At 47.4% G+C, this 17,116-nt stretch overlaps 1 protein-coding gene across 2 annotated transcripts in view; it reads right to left on the bottom strand.

Annotated features, from left to right (window-relative positions):
* Nucleotides 1-3,472, bottom strand: part of ABTB3 (ankyrin repeat and BTB domain containing 3) — a 183,473-nt gene extending 180,001 nt beyond the window's left edge. For both annotated transcript variants that reach the window (XM_062569467.1, XM_062569458.1), the window contains exon 1: nt 2,339-3,472. In XM_062569467.1, the coding sequence (XP_062425451.1) occupies nt 2,339-3,284 (946 nt within the window). In that variant the 5' untranslated portion in view covers nt 3,285-3,472. The remainder of the gene's footprint in view (nt 1-2,338) is intronic.
* Between the last annotated feature and the right edge of the window lie 13,644 nt (nt 3,473-17,116).

Genomic DNA, 17,116 nt, shown 5'->3' on the forward strand with positions numbered 1-17,116 from the left:
AGGAGATGTAAGGAGAAGTCTGTTATATATTCAACTACTTTATCAGCATGTTTCAAGTAGTGAGTACAGAGGAAAGATGAACTTGCGGTTATGTAGCTGCCAGCACTTTAAACAACCTAGCCCAGATTTCCCAAATAGTTTTGACCAGGTCAAATAATCTCTCACATCAGACTTCCTCACCTTTTAAGTGCCTGAAAACATTCGCAACCAACTGTGGAACACTCAGACATCAAAACGAGGACGACTGTATAAACAGACATCGCAACGGTGAAGGAACCGCCTGACCACTGCAGTAGTTTGTAATGTCTGTTTAGTTGCTGCAAAAGTACTCAAGAGTAGGCAACGCATCCTTGGAATAAATCTAGATAAACATAAACAGTAATAAAAAGTGGCTTTTACTACAAGAAAGGCTGTCTCTGTTTCATTTGCACCTGCAACTCTAAACATATACATAGCAGGATGTCAAACTATGTATTATAAGATGTTAAAAAGCAAAATAACATTGCAGTCATTTGCATGGAAATTATAATGACACAGAGAGAGAGAGGGGCAAAACAAAATGGACAACTTGCTAGAGTCTGATTCTAACATCTTAGAAAAATGTCATTTGCTTGAATCAGGACTGAGCCACCAAGGAGGATTTGTGCCAGGTAAAGCCGGCAGAAATGGACAAAATGGAGACGAAAACTCCAAATCATGTCCCTGGAATGGAGAGAAATGAGGGTCAAAATGAAGTTCATTTAAATCCAGCAAGCTGACACAGTGGGAGCTGTAAATCCGCAAAACAAAATGAGAGGCTCGATAGGGATCCAAACAGACAGCGCTGCAGTGTCAGAAATGCAACACAACTGCCAGCCGAAACCTACAGCCACAATACCGGGACGCACGGGAAAAATACCAGTGTCACTCCCGGGGGCTAGCGTGCCCACACGCAAACCCCTCCAAAACGAAACCCAGGGGCCCTGCGGCACATGCCCCTGTGAGCAGCGTGCACGGGTGCAGCACAGCGTCCGGGGCAGACAGGCTCAGCTGGGGTAAAACCACCACAGGACCATAATGGAGCCACAGTGATTTACACCAGGGGAGGATCTGCCCCTGTTCTTTGCTTCTGCCTGGTGTTCCTTTTTGGGGGGCCTCTTTGGGAGAGAAGGTGTCTTAAAGCAAAAGATAGTGGGCCATAATGCACTGTCTGTGGCTGTAACAACTTAACAGGGTTAATCTGTAGAGCTGATCTGGACTTCCAGTCATCCCGGTTTTCCCAGTTTCCTTTTTTGTCCAACACTGGCATCTCAGCCTGACAGGTATTTTTTATTTAGGCTCAAGAAAAGTGTGCGTATGTGCTTGTGCACACTTGTATGACGCGCAAAAAACACAGTTTTAACTGCGCTTCCCTGAGATGGGTTACCGGCTTGTTCCATTTTCCTTTCCCTGACAAACACAGGGAGCTGAAATAACAAGAAACGTCAACTTTGAGATCCTGCTCGGTTAAACGAAAACTCACTAAAAATCCTGGACACCGCATGAAAAAAAAAAAAAAAAAAAAAAAGGAAAGGAAAGAAAGAAAAGAAAAGAAAATCTCCAGGAAGTTGATGCATCACCGTGTTGCATCTGTGTCAGGCTCTGGGTAAACAAGCAGCAACATGAATGAAATCTGTCCAGAAAGACTGCATTTCAGCGCCAACCACGCAGTCTCTGGCCAAACCACTGCATATGTAACAAAGTTTCATCTCACTCGCTTGCGCTCAGCTACGCTTCTGCCATTTCCTGTGGAAAATTGAAGCTTTGAACGGTGTGTATCACTCACCCCCTACCGAAACGCAACCGAGAAGCCCCTAAAAAAAATTAAAAAAATTTAAGCTAGAGACACGCGCCCCCCCGCAGCGATGCCCGCAGCTCCGCCCGCGCCTCGCCGGGGAAGCCGCCGACCTGCCCCGCTCCCCGCGCGGCCGGCCCCGACGGGGCGGCGAGGCTCGTTGCGCCCTCGCCCCACGCTGGCGCTGCGCTGGGGCAAAACCAATATATAAAAATAATCAGAAAAAAAAAACATAAAAAATGTATTTTAAAACACCGAAGTGCCGCACTGGCCGCTCCCGCCCCGCCGCCCTCCCCGGGCGATGCAGAAGATGCGGCCCCGCTGCAGCCCGCAGGGGCCCGGCCGCTGAGCGTCCGCGGCGGCAGGTGCGCAGGTGCGCGGGGGCGGCTCGGGGGTGCCAGGCGCCCCGCCGCGGGCGCAGGACAGGCCCGGCCCGGCCCGGCCCCCTGGCCCGGCGCAGCAGGTGGTGGCCCCACATCCCGCCCCGTCGCGCCGCGCCCCGCAGGCCCGGCGGCGGCGACTCACCGCTGGCGTTTTTGCCGCAGATGAGGTGCTGGTAGGGCTGCAGCAAGCCCCAGAGCTCGGGGTCGTTGTTGACCGTCTGCTCCAGCGACTCGACGGTGAAGCGGGGCGCCTCGCCGCCCTCCTTCTCCTTGTCCGGCGCGGCGGCGGCGGCCGGGCGGCCGGGCGGCGGGGCGGCGGGGCCGGCCATCACCCGCGCGTGGATGTCGCGGAAGAGGCTCTCGGTGCCGGCGGTGAGGTAGATGGCGGCGTGCTCGTGGATGCGCAGGGCCACGCGGCTGTCCACCATCCAGCGGTAGAACTTGCCCACGGAGAAGGCGAGCCCGCAGCGCGCCGACTTGCCGCGGCTGAAGCGGTCGCCGCCGCTGCCGCTCATGTTGTAGAGGGAGAGGGCGCCCAGGGCGGCCGCCGTGCAGCGGGCCGCCAGCGTCCAGCCCAGCACGATCTCCATGGCGCTCTGCACCTCGTGCTTGGTGCACTTGGCGAAGCGGAGGCTCAGCCGCTGCGCCTCGCGGGCGATCCGCACCAGCGCCCGGCTCACCAGCGTCGACAGCCGCGCCGCCGCATCCCGGCTGCCGGGGCCGGCGGCGGCGCCCGGCGCCCGCGGCTCCCGGCGCGGCGGCGGCAGCAGCAGCGCCTCCACCTCCTCCAGGCTCCAGGGGACCTCCTCAAGGTCGGGCAGGAGCCGGGAGCACTGCTGCCCCGCGCAGTCCAGCACCTCGGAGTCTTCCACTAGGACGGTGTTGACGGTGTCAAAGCTGTTGTGCCGACTGTGCATGGAGTCGGTTAGCTGCGGCCAGCAGTTTCCTCCATAGGGGTACGCCGGGTGGGAATCCGAGCAGCACAGCGACAAGTTGGAGGACCGGACCGAGTCCGCGGCGCCACCATAACCAGAATCCAGCGTCAAATCTTCCAGAGTCCTCACGACCGTCTTACCTCTCCTTGCCATCGCTGCACTTCATGCTGCACCCGCAGGAAACTCGGGAAGAGAAAGCGGTGGAAAACGAACGCGGCGGGGAGACGAGCCCCGCTCACTATTCCGCCGCGCCTCTGCCTCTCGCAGCGGGGCGGCGACGGACGACGGCGAAGCGGCAGCGTCTCGGTGCGGCCCCGGCTCCGGCCCCGCTGCCGCCTCCCGGCTCCGGCTCCTGCACTGCGCCGCGCCGCCCCGGCACCCGCAGCCCCGGCCAGCCAGGCGGCGGGGGCGGTGCCGTGCAAAACACCGCGGCCGGCGGCCAATGGGACGGCGCGGGGGGCGGAGCTATGCAAAGCGCCGCGGCCGGCTCCCAATGGGGCGGCGCCGTGCTGCCGGCGGTGCCGCCCCTCGTCTCCGCGGGGCGCAGCGCGGCGCAGCGCGGCGCGGAGCGCGGGGCTGCCCGCTGCCCGGCTGCCCCGCTTCGTGCGGCCCTTCCCCCCCTCTTGCGAGCCCGGCGAGCGCGGACGCGGGGCCGAAATGCTAAAACGCCGCGGGCCTTCCGCGCCCGGGGGCAGCAGCCTGCGCGCCGCGGGGTCCTGGCCCCAAAAGGAGGACTTGGCACGCTGCAAAATTAAGAAAATTTAATTTCGCCCTGGCCTCACCAAATCCCGTCTCGGCCCTGGGGACTTTGCAGGAGACAGAAAGCACCGTCAGTAACGGGAAGGTGTGAGGCAGGTTTCTATTAAATCCATTGCCGTTGCATCTCCTGCACATAAATTAGATTCCTGCTCCAACCCTCACTAATTTTTATTCCAGCAGTTTGCAGATTTCGCTATAAACAAATTAAAGGCAGCACACATGTGCACGTGTGCACGCACGCACCCACACCAAATAGAGATATTCAAGATGTTTTGAGACTGAGCAGAAACTGCCACGTAATAATACCACGTATCATTCAAGTCAGGAAAAGCAATTTCCAAATAATCAAAATGAGTACAATAAAACCCTTAGAAATCCTTGAAATTAACCCCGTAAGTATCATGAAGGGTTTGAAAAGTAAGATTTGTTTTAGATTTAGCATGCGTTAAGATCCCCTGTGCAATACATGGAGAATTTATCCACAATTAATGTATTTTAATCTTATATTGCTAAGCTTTAGTGTTATTAAGAGTTGCAGAGCTAATGTCCCAGGCAAAAAACTAAGAATATATTCCTGTGTGTTCAGTTCTGAAGAAATGCTATATCCTTTTAAATGTAAAAAATACCAGCAAAATTCTATCCCTTTAAGTGCTAGGCTTTAAAAGCCTAGCAAAGACACTTCCCTATCTTGCCAATAGAGTCAGCCAAAATTGTTGAGCAGACGAGGCGAGTCGTGTAAGAGATTTACCCATCCAAGTGAGCAAAGCCTGGCATTCCTTCAACATAAACTTCCTAAAGGAAAGGCATGAACGCAGCTACAGGTAGGCTAATTTGTCAAACAGGTTGGGGAAAACCATGACATTGCTGAAAACACCAAGAGGGGGTTGCTTTCTAAATTAAGTCAAGAGCTGTCAAAACTGGTTTCTCAGCATTTTCTCTGTTGTTGCACAAGATGCGCCTTGCATTGCAGAGCATCACAAAAACCCTGACCACCACCAAATCCTTGCCATGGTCTTAAGAAATGCCAGAGCTGAGGGCAGGAGCAAGCATAACCTGAATTGGAGTGACTGGCATGCTGCAAATAACAAGCTTAGGCCCACACTGCAGGCAGCAGCTCTGCTTGGGTTGGAATCATCAAAAAGAAGAGCGTGCCTTGAGAGCAAAATCATGGGGACTTTGTGGCAAACCAGATCTAAATCTTGCAGAAGAGCCCTCTGGTGTCTTCAGCACTTCAGTGCAGTAGCTATTCACCTTCAGGGCTACTCACTGAAATTCTCCACATTTTAATTTAGTAGGAGAATGGAAGCACCACCAGGACCAAACACCTCAGGTTATTTATTTTTTCTAACAAATGCCATTGGTTTGACTCGGTCCTTGCCCTTTCACAAAGTGCTGCAACTGTTTGCACTGACAACATGTCACTTGTCAAACTCAGGGAAGTTTTTTAGCAGGTGATTTGTTGCACTTCACAGAGAAACACATTGGGTGTCGGGGGAAGGTGGGCTAAACAAACGAGGTGGATGTTTATGTTGCAGTGATCAGGAATAAAAAGGTTAATGCTGACCTTTAAAGGACCGTTTTAGGCTACAGCTTTCACAATGTGTTGAGATGAATGAAACAGAGGAGAAATGGACAACTGTCTCAGGCTGCCTGCAGACTCAGACATTTCTATTTCTGCTTCGGAATCTGTTTGTATTTCAAAAGCCTCCTTTGGGACTACAGAGGTGGTTTTTGTTTTGACTCAGAAAGTAAAGTATGGGTCCTTACTACACATTTTGTAGTCACAGTGAGATCTACATTACATCACACGAGGCAACTTCTCAGGCCAGTTCCCAAGTCATACCACCAGGTTGGAAAATGTTGCAACATTTGGACACACCAAATGCATGTTGGCCCCAGATTACTTTAAACTTTCAAAAGTACCACTGAGGACTTGTGACTCATTTCTTCAGAAAGACTGATTACCTTATCGTTGAAAGGCTGTTAGCTCAAACGAGTGCAGCGTGACAGTTTCTGGATGCTGGGTGATCTTGCAGCACCTGGAGGACCTTTCCTTGCCAGCGTGGATACCTTGGCTGCTGCATACTTGAGTGAGCTTGAGCATGATTTGGAAAAACATCCAAAATTGTTATCCTTAGACAATGTGACTTTGTTCTCAAACTGCCTTGGGAAAAGACCGGATCAAACACTTTAGAGGGAAACACAGCCCTACAACAAGACAAAGTGTCCATGTGTCCACATAGAGTGAGCCTGGGAGATGGTCCCCAGCTTTTATCCAGAAAGCACACCACACCTCTCCTGCCCTGGGCTGAATGGCAGGTACTAACAGCTGTGTAAGCTTTAGGGCTTGCCAGTGCCATTAGACAAACACAGAGACTGAAGAAAACTGAGTCCCTTTACATGTCAAACAATGGAAAGGGGAGGAAAAGGAACGACTTTCAGCTAGTTGGAGACAAGGATAGCAATTATCCTCGCAGAGCTGGGAATTCAGACAGGAATTGATTGAGTATCCTCCTAGGATGGCAAGTGCCAACAAAAGCACTGGAAGAGGTAAATTGAAACACACTTTACATAGTCAGGGCAAGTTCAAGTGAATGGTGAGCTAAAGATTGTACAGGAGGGCCATACACCATGAATCTTTCTCTTTCCTTCCACACCCAGTGAACTGCCTGTAAATGGTGTCTTTCTGAGAGCTGTAAAGAAAAATGTGCCAGCAAATAGGCTGGTGGAGGGAATAAGAGGACACCTAGGGTCAGGCCACTCAGGGCAAGGAAGACTAACAGCTCAGAAGCACTGTTTGCATTATCTCAATGTGCTTTCTCCACCTGTAAGAACAGTAAAGAAACCTGCTGAGGGCCTTGCCTATATTGCTGCGGAAGACAAGGTGCTAATGCTTCTACTCAGGGAGCATTCATCTGCAAGGCAATGCTGTAATTCAGCTCCTGTAAAGCAGGTGTGAAATGCAGATCCATGGCAAAGGAGCCTTGGGGGTTGCAAAGATGCCCATAGAGGCAGCACAAGGGTGCTGGTACCGCGGGCAGCTGCTGCCAGCTGTGTAGACAGGGAGGCTTGGGAGATGACTCCTGGTGCAGCTTCGCAGGTGCCTGCACTACCAGAAGGAGCAGAGACAAGTAACACCATGAGGCTGCCTGCTCTTTAGCTGGAAGGGAGGGAAGCACACCTGAGCAGTCTGCCAAACCACCTACCTCTTACTGATCAGCTCCATACCTCTGCTTTCAGCAAGGAGCTGGGTTAGGGAGCCCAGCAGGGGGTCAGCAGGAGCCCAGGGAGAGGCAACTTCACAAGCCATCAGCTCCTCTTGCAGACTCTAGAAAAGGGGGCTGAATTTCAGCCTCTGAAATTTCAGCCTCTTCCTACCTCTTCACAGTAATGCGCTTCGCCATAGGCAGTGGGCTGCCTGCATCCTTCTGCAGCACAAAGTATCAGAGTTCAACCTCCCACCAAGTTCAAAACTGTTCCTGGCTTTCTCCCTGCAACCCCCACACCATCACACGCTGAGAGCAGAGGTCTGTTAGTGATGCATGAAGTTGCACCTGCCTTGGAAGGGTGATTATTCAGGATTTCTCAGAAGCCAGTAGCTGGGGATGCTCGGAGAAACCACCAAGTCACACCACATATAGTGATATGGGGTAACTCATGGCCATGGTGCATTTTGGGGCACCAGACCACGTAAGTTTTAGCAGCTGCCACACCAGGCTGGAGTGTGATGACCCACTGGCAGACGCAGCTCGGTTCAGAGGCCTGCACACTCAATGCTGCCACACTTATTGCTCTGATACAACATCTTTACGACATGTTGCCTCTTGTCCTTAATTTTTGTAGACAGCCAGATTCCATAGAACTTTTTTGACTCTTTCATCTTTACCAGGAAGGCAACTGAGCATAAAATAGCAGAAAAATGGTCCAACTCACTTGAAACAGGTTGCTGGTTTTGAGAATAAGGGCATCCCACTCCCTGACGACAAAAAACAGGGACAGAAGCGCCTTGAGCAATCATCCAGTCCTTCCTCAGGTCTGAGAAAGGATCAGCTACAATCACTACCCTCATCCTGACAGATTTTAATCTGTTCTTTTCTTAAAATCATCTGTGATGAAGGCACCACAACTTCCCTAGATGGTCTGTTTCTGAGACCAATTTAACCTTACTGTTAGAAACAGTTTTTCCTGACGGCTGTCATAAGCTTCTCTTTGCTACAAAGGTAAAGAATAGAAAGATGCTCCCAGACTTTGCTAGTGGACAGGACTAACGTGTTTGTACTATTTTAACTTCAGGCAGTGCTAAAAGCGTATGGAGCCAGGTAGGATTCATACTTAGTTATCCCCCAGGCAGCAGACACAGGTGTTTCTCACAATTTGCCATACCACTCTCCCAAAAGCAAAACAATGCTTACATGCTTTATATACAATAAGATTAAGTGTCCTCTGTTTTGATAAAAACTCAAAGTAACGAGAATAGCAGGCTTCCCTGAGGACAGAGATGAAGAAAGAGTGTTTTCAGCCAGTGGTAATTTCCATCTGCTCCCGAGACACGACAATCCTGCATAAGGGATATATGCACGGGAATACAAGAAAACAATTTAAAGGTGAAATACAAGGCAAGAAACATGCTTGCGATCAGAAGTGACTCTTGAGTTAGCTGGCCCTTTGTTCTTTGCCAGGAAGGACATTCAATGTAGAAATGATTTAACTTTGCTGTTTTAATTAATTTTTTGTTCTCCTGTCTGTCCATCACCACTGAAATCCTCTTAATACTTGGTAGTTCAGGGATGACAGTTTTGTTTCCTCAAAGTGTGGAGCGCCCAAAGGCTTTTGGGTGTTTGCAAGGACACAGAGTCACAGTTATGCAAACATGTTTGCTGCATCCTGCAGCTGCGAAAAGGCGAAAAGCCGAGGAGAGAGTGCAGCACTCAGTCTGACCCCAGTGTGACGGCAAATTGCCTGCTCTCCTGGAGAATTTATAGATGTTATTTCTTATTTGCAATTTAAGAGTCCTGGTTTTACAAGAAAAACATTCTTTTTGTGTGTTTGAAATACGATTCTTCACGGTGCTGTAATTCACACAGTCTTACATCCAGTTTTAGGAGTTACAGTTTCTAGTGGTGTGACCTTTCCGTAGGGAGAATGTGTGAAGGGAAAGAGAGGGGAAGGAAAGAAGGGAGCCGTGTTCACTACTTTTCCCATTCTTGGAGATTTCTATTAAAACAGAGAGGAAAAGAATAGACTACATAAGTAAGGTTATCTGGAGATCCATTTGCACTTCTTTTTCTCACCAGTACTTAGGGCTTACTCACATTTCCACCATTAAAAAGGCATGATGTCAGTTAAGCTTATTCACAGACAGCGCTATTTGACACATGAAAGTCTGAGGTAGAGACTTCCTACATCTCCCTCTATATAACTTTTGCTCCCTTTTCTTTCTTTTTTTCTTTTTTTTTTTTTTTTTTTTAGGAGGTATTTGTGCACGGACGGATGAACTTGCCTCCTGCAAAGATCTCTGCATCGCACCTTTCGCCACCCAGAACGCACGGGGCCACCTCCAAAGTCCTCCTGCGTCCTCTGCTGCTGTGGGCAGGGCAACGGGCTTTGCGCAAAGGTTCCCAACCTCATTCACTTCGCATTTAGACAGCCAAAGATCTCCCCCCACCATCCAAAAGAGTAGTTCTGGAAAGTTTTAGTGAGCCAGCCACACACAATTACAAAGCACAATTAAGATAAGAGACTAACACAAGTCTCTGATATTAAGCAAGAACTTTTTATTTGTAGGCAAATGCCAAGAAAAGCAGACAAAAGAAGTCATTTTAATATGAAGGGCCTTTTTGTTCTGATAATTCTTTTCTTAAAAAAGAAAACGAAAATCAGGCATTTCAGCGTAAGACGAAATTTAATGAACTGACCAACAACAGGCAGTTCATTTTTGGTTTGTCTTAGCGCTTGCAACTTCTTTTGCATGTTTTCCTTGCAGTTTACTTCCAAACCTGATTAAAGTTCATTTTTTAACATCACAGCACTCTGTTCATTCCTTGACTGACCAAAAGCACTACTGAAATGCCTGTAAATAAATCAGCAAAAAGCCACCCAGCTAAAAACTAATTGGAAGTGTCTCTAGAAAAAATCATTTTGCTTTCAGCACTTTTTCTTGCGGAGAGATATTATGTCACTGTAGCATAGCAGGTTCAACTGCAAACTATGACTTACTGCATAGGAGGGAAAGGGAAACATTCTTGCTAGAAGTTTGCCTTAAAAAAAAAAAGGAAAAAACAGTAAACATAGCAATACATAATACAATCCTTTTTTTTCCCCCAAGAATATTATTATTTTCCAGTAGATAGAATAGGAGACCACAGAGCTAATCTTTAGGACTGCAGAACACCCCTTTAGAAGAATTAGGCTGGGAGATGGGAACAATCGCTTGAGATCCACTGCTCAGCAGCAAAAAAAAAAAAAAAAAGCCTTGATTTGACTTTGCCTCCACAGCAAAATCAGAATTAAAAGCAATTTCAATTTGGCAGTGCCAAATTCAATGGAAATTTCAATTCGGGCACAGTATTTCTTCTCTTTGGTTTACAGGTAAACCTCTGCGTGGTGCTGGGAGTTGCACCCATAGGAGGTGTAGCTGCCCAGCAAGAGGAAGCCTTGCAGGGGGACATGCGCTGTTGGGCAAGGACAAATTCACCTTGAAGCCTGAGTATGGCCTTCCTTCAGTGTACCAGGCGACCGAAGTGGAAATTTCCCAATGCGGTTGCAAGCTGCCTTTCATCATCTGTTTCATCATCACACGGGGCACAGCGTGGTCCAGCGCACGTACCCCGGTGACCAGGAAACGTGCAGTACTGTTGCTTTCAGGGTGCAAGATGAGGAAGGAAAAGCAGGCTCTCCTTTCCAAGAAATGCAGTTGTGAGAGATTACAATTGGTAACGTAATAAAATTCAGGAACTGCACAACAAGGGCAGCAGGCACCACACAGGAGGAGAGTTCTTCTGCAAACACTCTGCAGTTTCTGAGCCGAGTAACCCCATTTTTGGGAATCAGACAATGATTATAAACTTACAATTTCACACACAGACAAGGTGCGAGCATATCATAACGTATTTGTTGGAAATCGCTCCCCCAGTGGATGCATAATCCCCACTTTCTCCCCACTCTTTCCCTCCCATTGCTGGTAGTAGAGAAACTATTTATGGTCTGCACAGGGATTATGCTTTATCCATTTTATCCAGCCAGTGACCTACTGGAGTTTCATGTATTTTAAGAAATATGAGCTACCAAACTGCCTCTTCCAATTTTTGTAATTTTAAATATTTCCTGCATTTGCAGATGCCTAAAGGCTCAGAAACCAAGTGCTGTAGAAGCAGGGGGAAGGGCTGGAAACTATTTCTGCTTCAGATCCTGAGCTCTCAAATGACCTGTACTTGAAAGAAAAATCTGCCGAAACACCTTTCCAAACAAGTAACTTTTTCTCCTTTAAAGTTCTCCTGTCGGATATGTGGATACACCTTGATGCTTGGCACACATTGATCTCAGCTGCAAAGGTGTCAATATCAGCGGAAAAATAACTTTTCCAATACACAAAGCGAGATATATGACAGCTGCTGGTTGCAAATCCAGGAGAGAAACAGACTGTAAATATAGGACAGGAGCCCACCTCAGGTCCAGTAGGAGATGCAGGTTAAGCACACACGCACTTTTATTGTGTAGACACAAGGACTGTAGAAGGGAAAAAAAACCAATGACACTTTCATACTGTGCTCCTGTCCCCTGCAGGCAGCACCTGTACCTGCGCAGCGCGGTTCTGTGCCCGTAAGATCATACTGCAAACATAGCACAAGTGAGGAGGGACCCATTTGGTATGTAGAGATCTTTTAGGCCCTATTAAAGACTAAATATGAGGGGAGTTTTCTTTTTTTTTCTTTTTTTTTTAATGAAGATAAAGTCTTTGTAGACACAGAACACCCAAAATCTTGCAGCTTCCAAACTCGACAGCTCTGTGACAATGTGGGGCCTTGATCTGCATGCAAATTGCGATTTCAGTTCGTAGTTTCAAGCTGTTTGTATTCTTGCGCCTCATTGCAGAGCAGAGAAAAAGGTTGCCTGCCCCTCTGAGTGGTGGGGAGACAGCAGCAGTGTCCCTCTCCACCCCCGGGGCAGTTTTGGAGACCATCGGTACCCAAGAACATCTGAGACAGATGTGACAGGTGATGACAGAGCGACTCAGTTTAAAGCAGTTTACTCTTATCCTCTGCTCTGGGAAGCGAAGGACATCTTCTCAGTGGCCGTGCCAGGCTCCTAGTCCCCTGTGAAGTTGCGGAGAGGAGCTGGAGAGGGATCCAGGACATGTTTTCTTGGGCCGGCTGAGGACAGCAGCTGCAGGAGAGACAAAGGTACTGTGATTCAGTGGGGAAACAAGCTGCAAGGGGAGATGGACACTGATAAGGCTCCAGCCAAATCTCAGCGATGGGATTTCCCAAAGGGAAAAGGGAACTGCGGGAAGGATGACACAGATGCTTTCCTTCTGAGCCTATCTCTACGTAGGTCTTGCCGTAACCAAAGAAAAGAGAGATCAGCTTGGGAATTTTTTCCTGCAAAATCACATGTGCTGTGTCTATCAGCAGCCACGTGCTCTTGGGCGGATGAGCTATCACCCTGGGAAGAAGCCTGGGCCTGCAGCAGCACTGTGGTGGGCCCCGCTCCGGGAAATCAGTGTGAAAAGAAATGGCTTCATGGTAGTAGGACAGCTGGGAAGCATCGGTCAGAGCTCAGTCCAGGACTCCAGACACTTCAAGTGCACTTCCAGGTCCACAACTGTGGTGGCACTCATTGGCTTGGACAAATCGTTTCATGTCTCTGTGCCTTGATTTTCCAGCTGGAAAATGGAGATAATTATATTGACCTGCTTTATAAAATGCCTTGCAAATGCTATACAACAGCTAAGCACTATCATGAGTATTCATAAAATAATCTATTATAGCCTCTGGATGCTTGAGAAGAAATGAATAATGGCTGGAGTCCACATAAACACAGCGTTAGATCAATGCAGGCACTATTACAATGTTGATCTGGTCTCCTATTGCGTGTTCCCACAAATCCACATGGGAATGAAAAATCCAAACATGTCTCTTGGCTGACAACTGATTAAAACTATGCTACAGGGAGGAAGAAAATTTGACCCCATTGCACAAACCAAACTACATATTTTTTGCTTTGATCACAGAAGGAGGAAAGTTTTGGCTGAGTTTTCTGCCTATGAAGAGAAATGTTTTTGTTTTCTGTTGTTTTTTATTTCTTTTTTTTTTTTTTTTTTGCCGATGAGCCATCTGAATTTGATATGAAGAAGGCACCCTATCAGTGCATTTAAATGCTGAACACCCTAAGAGAAGCACTCATCAGCTTTAAGAATTAAAAGCTGTTTGAGAAAAGAAATACTGTCCCATTTACTGACAATGAAAAAAAAAAAAAAAAAGATCTCCAAATAACCTCTATGCAAGTTCAAACTAACATCTCCTGTACTCTTCTGTACACCTCCTGTACTATCTAGCGAACAACAAACTTGAGAAACTTACGTTTTTTTCTAGGAAAGCTTCAGAAGAAGCTGAGTTAATGCTACCCGACATTAAAAGCCAACCCAAAGGCACTTGCTGCTTTGTGGCTGAGACGCTGTCTACCTCCTACTCTACACACTGGTCATCACTAGTCAATGCCAACTAAGGCATTAGAAGAGCTACCCACAAGAGCAAAACATGCTTATTGTACTCAAAACAGAATGCATTGCTTTATTTTTTGGACTGCCACAACCTGCCCTGTTCTAACAAGGGTGCAAAACAGAGGATCCCAAAGTGCTTCGCATGCAAATAAGCAGAGGCAGGACCTACCTGAGCCAGGCTTGCCAGGACCGGGGCTACCCACACATCACCCCATTGCACTAGGTGCAGCAGGCTCTTGTGGACCACACAGTGTTGGGGCTCTGGGGTGTTTGGTATGGAGGGAACAACCACCACCAGCACCATGGGGACACACCGGGACTCATGCTGTTGGCCCAAGAGGATGCTGAATGGTTACTGCAGGTAACATGATATTTCATTTCAACTTCTGTGCATGACTTTTCCGGAGTTGCAGAGTGCAGCACCTAACTATTCTCCTTACCATAAACAGAAGCCTTCATTTTAAGATAACACCTCTCTTCTTCTTCCAAAAGGTGCTAGACTGAGTTTTAAGGCCCACAATTCATTTCTTGAGGAGACCTGTTGCTTTCCAAACCCCATTCTGCAAAGGAAAAAAAAAAACTTGACAACACAACAGCAGATAAAAGGACTATGTATCTCAGTTAGGCTTTTGATTGTAAAAAGTTGTTGCCTCATCTTCAATGACATATGGCCTGATCGTCCTACATAACAACAGGTTTGAGGGGGGGAGGAATAAAAACAAGTATTCCAACCTTCAAATGTGTGCCCAAAATCAGAACTCAACCTGAAGTTTTATAGAAATGTTTTGCCTCTCAGGCTTGGGTATTCTCATATTTCCTTTATCTCAGCTACTCCTTTGAAAAGCCAGTTCCTCCAGGGGAAAAAGAAAAAGAAAAAAGAAAAAAAAAAAAAAGAAAAAGAAAAAGGAAAAAAAAGCATGATATTGGACAGTCAAAAACTGCCACACTAAAAAAACCTGCATATAGCCAAATGTCTCTGCACAGTAAAGGTTTAAAGTTCCCGCTCAGGATGTGTAGAGCTCACTTCTCAAGTGAACTATTATTTCTGCCGTAGTCTAAGTTTCTTGTTTCAAAAAGGGATGGCATTTATTCAATTGGTAAAATAATCCACCAACACATAATAATGCCCCTCTCACAGCTTCTGGAAGAAAGCCCAATGTACACATTCTTACTGCTATGAAAAGCTTTTCTGCAGTCACTGGCAGAAGTATTTGGAAGGGGGTTTCAAAAACACCCATACCAACCAGAAGCATATGCCTGATTTTTGTTTACATGGCTCAGGCTGTATCGAGCAGCTATCACATAAAGGAATAGCAAAAGAGGCTTAAGTTACATATCGGAAAACAAAGCGATTGCAAAGCAATTTTAAAGCAGCTTCACTAATGGGATCCAGGCAGCTGATGGCAGTCCTTCTAGTTGTTTGACAATACCTAAAACGAGAGAGTTGGACCCAAATGGAAATAAAATAACCCACGCTTCACACATCCACCCACACAGCTCCACAGACACAGGAAAATCTTCTGTTTTCCTGGAAGAGTTTCTGCCCAAATCCCTTAATCCTGGGGACGCTGCAGCAGGCAGTGCTCCTGTCCCCACGGCTGCGCCAGCGCAGCTCGCAGGGCTGCACTCCAAATCGGACCCGGTGACCCAGCGGGTGGGAAAAACACCAGAGGAGAAAGTGCCAGGGGAAGGGTTGGAGCCGGCTCTGCTCTGCGGTGCCGGCATGGCTGGGGACGGTGCCGCGGGTGGACGGGGGCAGCCCTGGGGGAAAGGTGGAGGAGCAGCAAAGGCACAAAGCTGCTCTGTCACGGGTGCAGCGGGTGTACGGCTGCCACCAGCTCCCGTGCCATTTTCGGGGGTGAGGCTGGATCATGGCAGACGACTAGAAGGGACGAGCACTGATGAGGAAACTCAGGCTCCACAATCACCTAACTCCAGTTGTTCCCACATTGGCAGAGGCCTTTGGCCACTTCCAAAGGAATCTTAAACCCTCCATGACACATGCTACTGGGCAGCAGGACGTTCTGGAAGAAGACTTCATCTTCCTCCAGAGATGACCAGGGCACAACCTGTTCGTGAGCGGTACTTGTCCATGTGTTTTTCTACATAAGCGCCCAGGCCTGGAGTTTCCAAAGTTCAGACGACCTGAGCACCCACTGTAAGGCACTGAAGAAGAAGGAGATTTTTAGAATTTTCTCAGCCTCAAATGCCTTTCAGCTGGCCCCTACACAAATCAATGCATGTGGAAATCTAGAGGCAAGCAGCTCAACAAATTTGAAAAACGGATAGGTATCCTCCCACTATCCTGCTCCTCTAATGCCACAGAATATTTGTCTTTATTTCTGTGAGGTGGGCTGGCGTATTTTTAAATGCCATTGCTAAAATGAGGCTTTGCCCCTCCTTGTTTTTGTATTACAGTAGAGGGAACTCAAATAAGTCTTTCCTCCCTGTCCACTATCTTCCTGTCCTAGATCTAGATTTCACAGACCCTGGTTTTCATCTTTCACAAAATTCTATAATCGATTTTGCTTTTATACACACACACACACACACACACATACACATTTCCCATTTTTGCATTATCTTTCTCATAAGGAAACCAAAATAAATGCCATATTCAAAACAAGTGTTATATTCAAAGCCGCACTGGTTTTTCAAATAGCATTACATTTTCTACCCCTGTACTGTGACAAAGGGATTTGTTTGCTCTTTACTTTAATATAACTGCATGCTGAGTGGAAACTTCCACCAAGTTGCCACTGAAATACCTGCATTCTTCTTAGGAGGCTGCAGCTAATTCCCACCACATCCAGACATGAGAGTAGTGAATATTGTTCCTGACAGGGTTATTACTTTGTACTTAGGATGCTGAAAGATTTAGAAAAAATTATTCTAATTTCTATGTTTATTCATCTGGTACAATAATATTGCTCTTCTTTCCTTACTTTACTTCCACAAGCAACACCGCATTCTGTCATTAATCCACGGTGACAGGGCTGCTCTGCTGCCTGTGTTGATAGCATCTGTACGAAAGGAGGAACAGATGATCAAACCACACATAAACCATCTCCAGGGCTGAAATTAAGAATAGTCCTCCCAACAAAACTTTGAAGGTCTGGAAATAGTTGACATTTTTATAATGTATTGCTGATAAGACAAAAATCCCACAAAAGCTTCTCAGTTCAAAAGTATACTAAGGAATGCAGAAAGTCATAATACACCGCTCTTTAGAGCATCCATAAAGGATCCAGCTGCTGAGAGTTGAGGCACAAATGTAGAATTTTTCTGTCTAAATATTTCTGAGTTTAGGAAATTCTGCCTCCAACTTATGCAGATGCTGTAGACAACAAGAGCTGGATGAATAATAGATTTTCAATGTGATGACACTTCTGAAAAAGAAAAAGAAAAAAAAGAAAAAATAGTTTGTGGATGAAGTACTACATTTTGTTCAGTCTGAACATTTTGGCTTTGAGCCTTTTAAAACTTTCAAAATGAACCTGAAAGATTT

The sequence above is a fragment of the Rhea pennata genome, chromosome 1, assembly GCF_028389875.1.
Source record: "Rhea pennata isolate bPtePen1 chromosome 1, bPtePen1.pri, whole genome shotgun sequence".
Taxonomy (NCBI): Eukaryota; Metazoa; Chordata; class Aves; order Rheiformes; family Rheidae; genus Rhea; species Rhea pennata.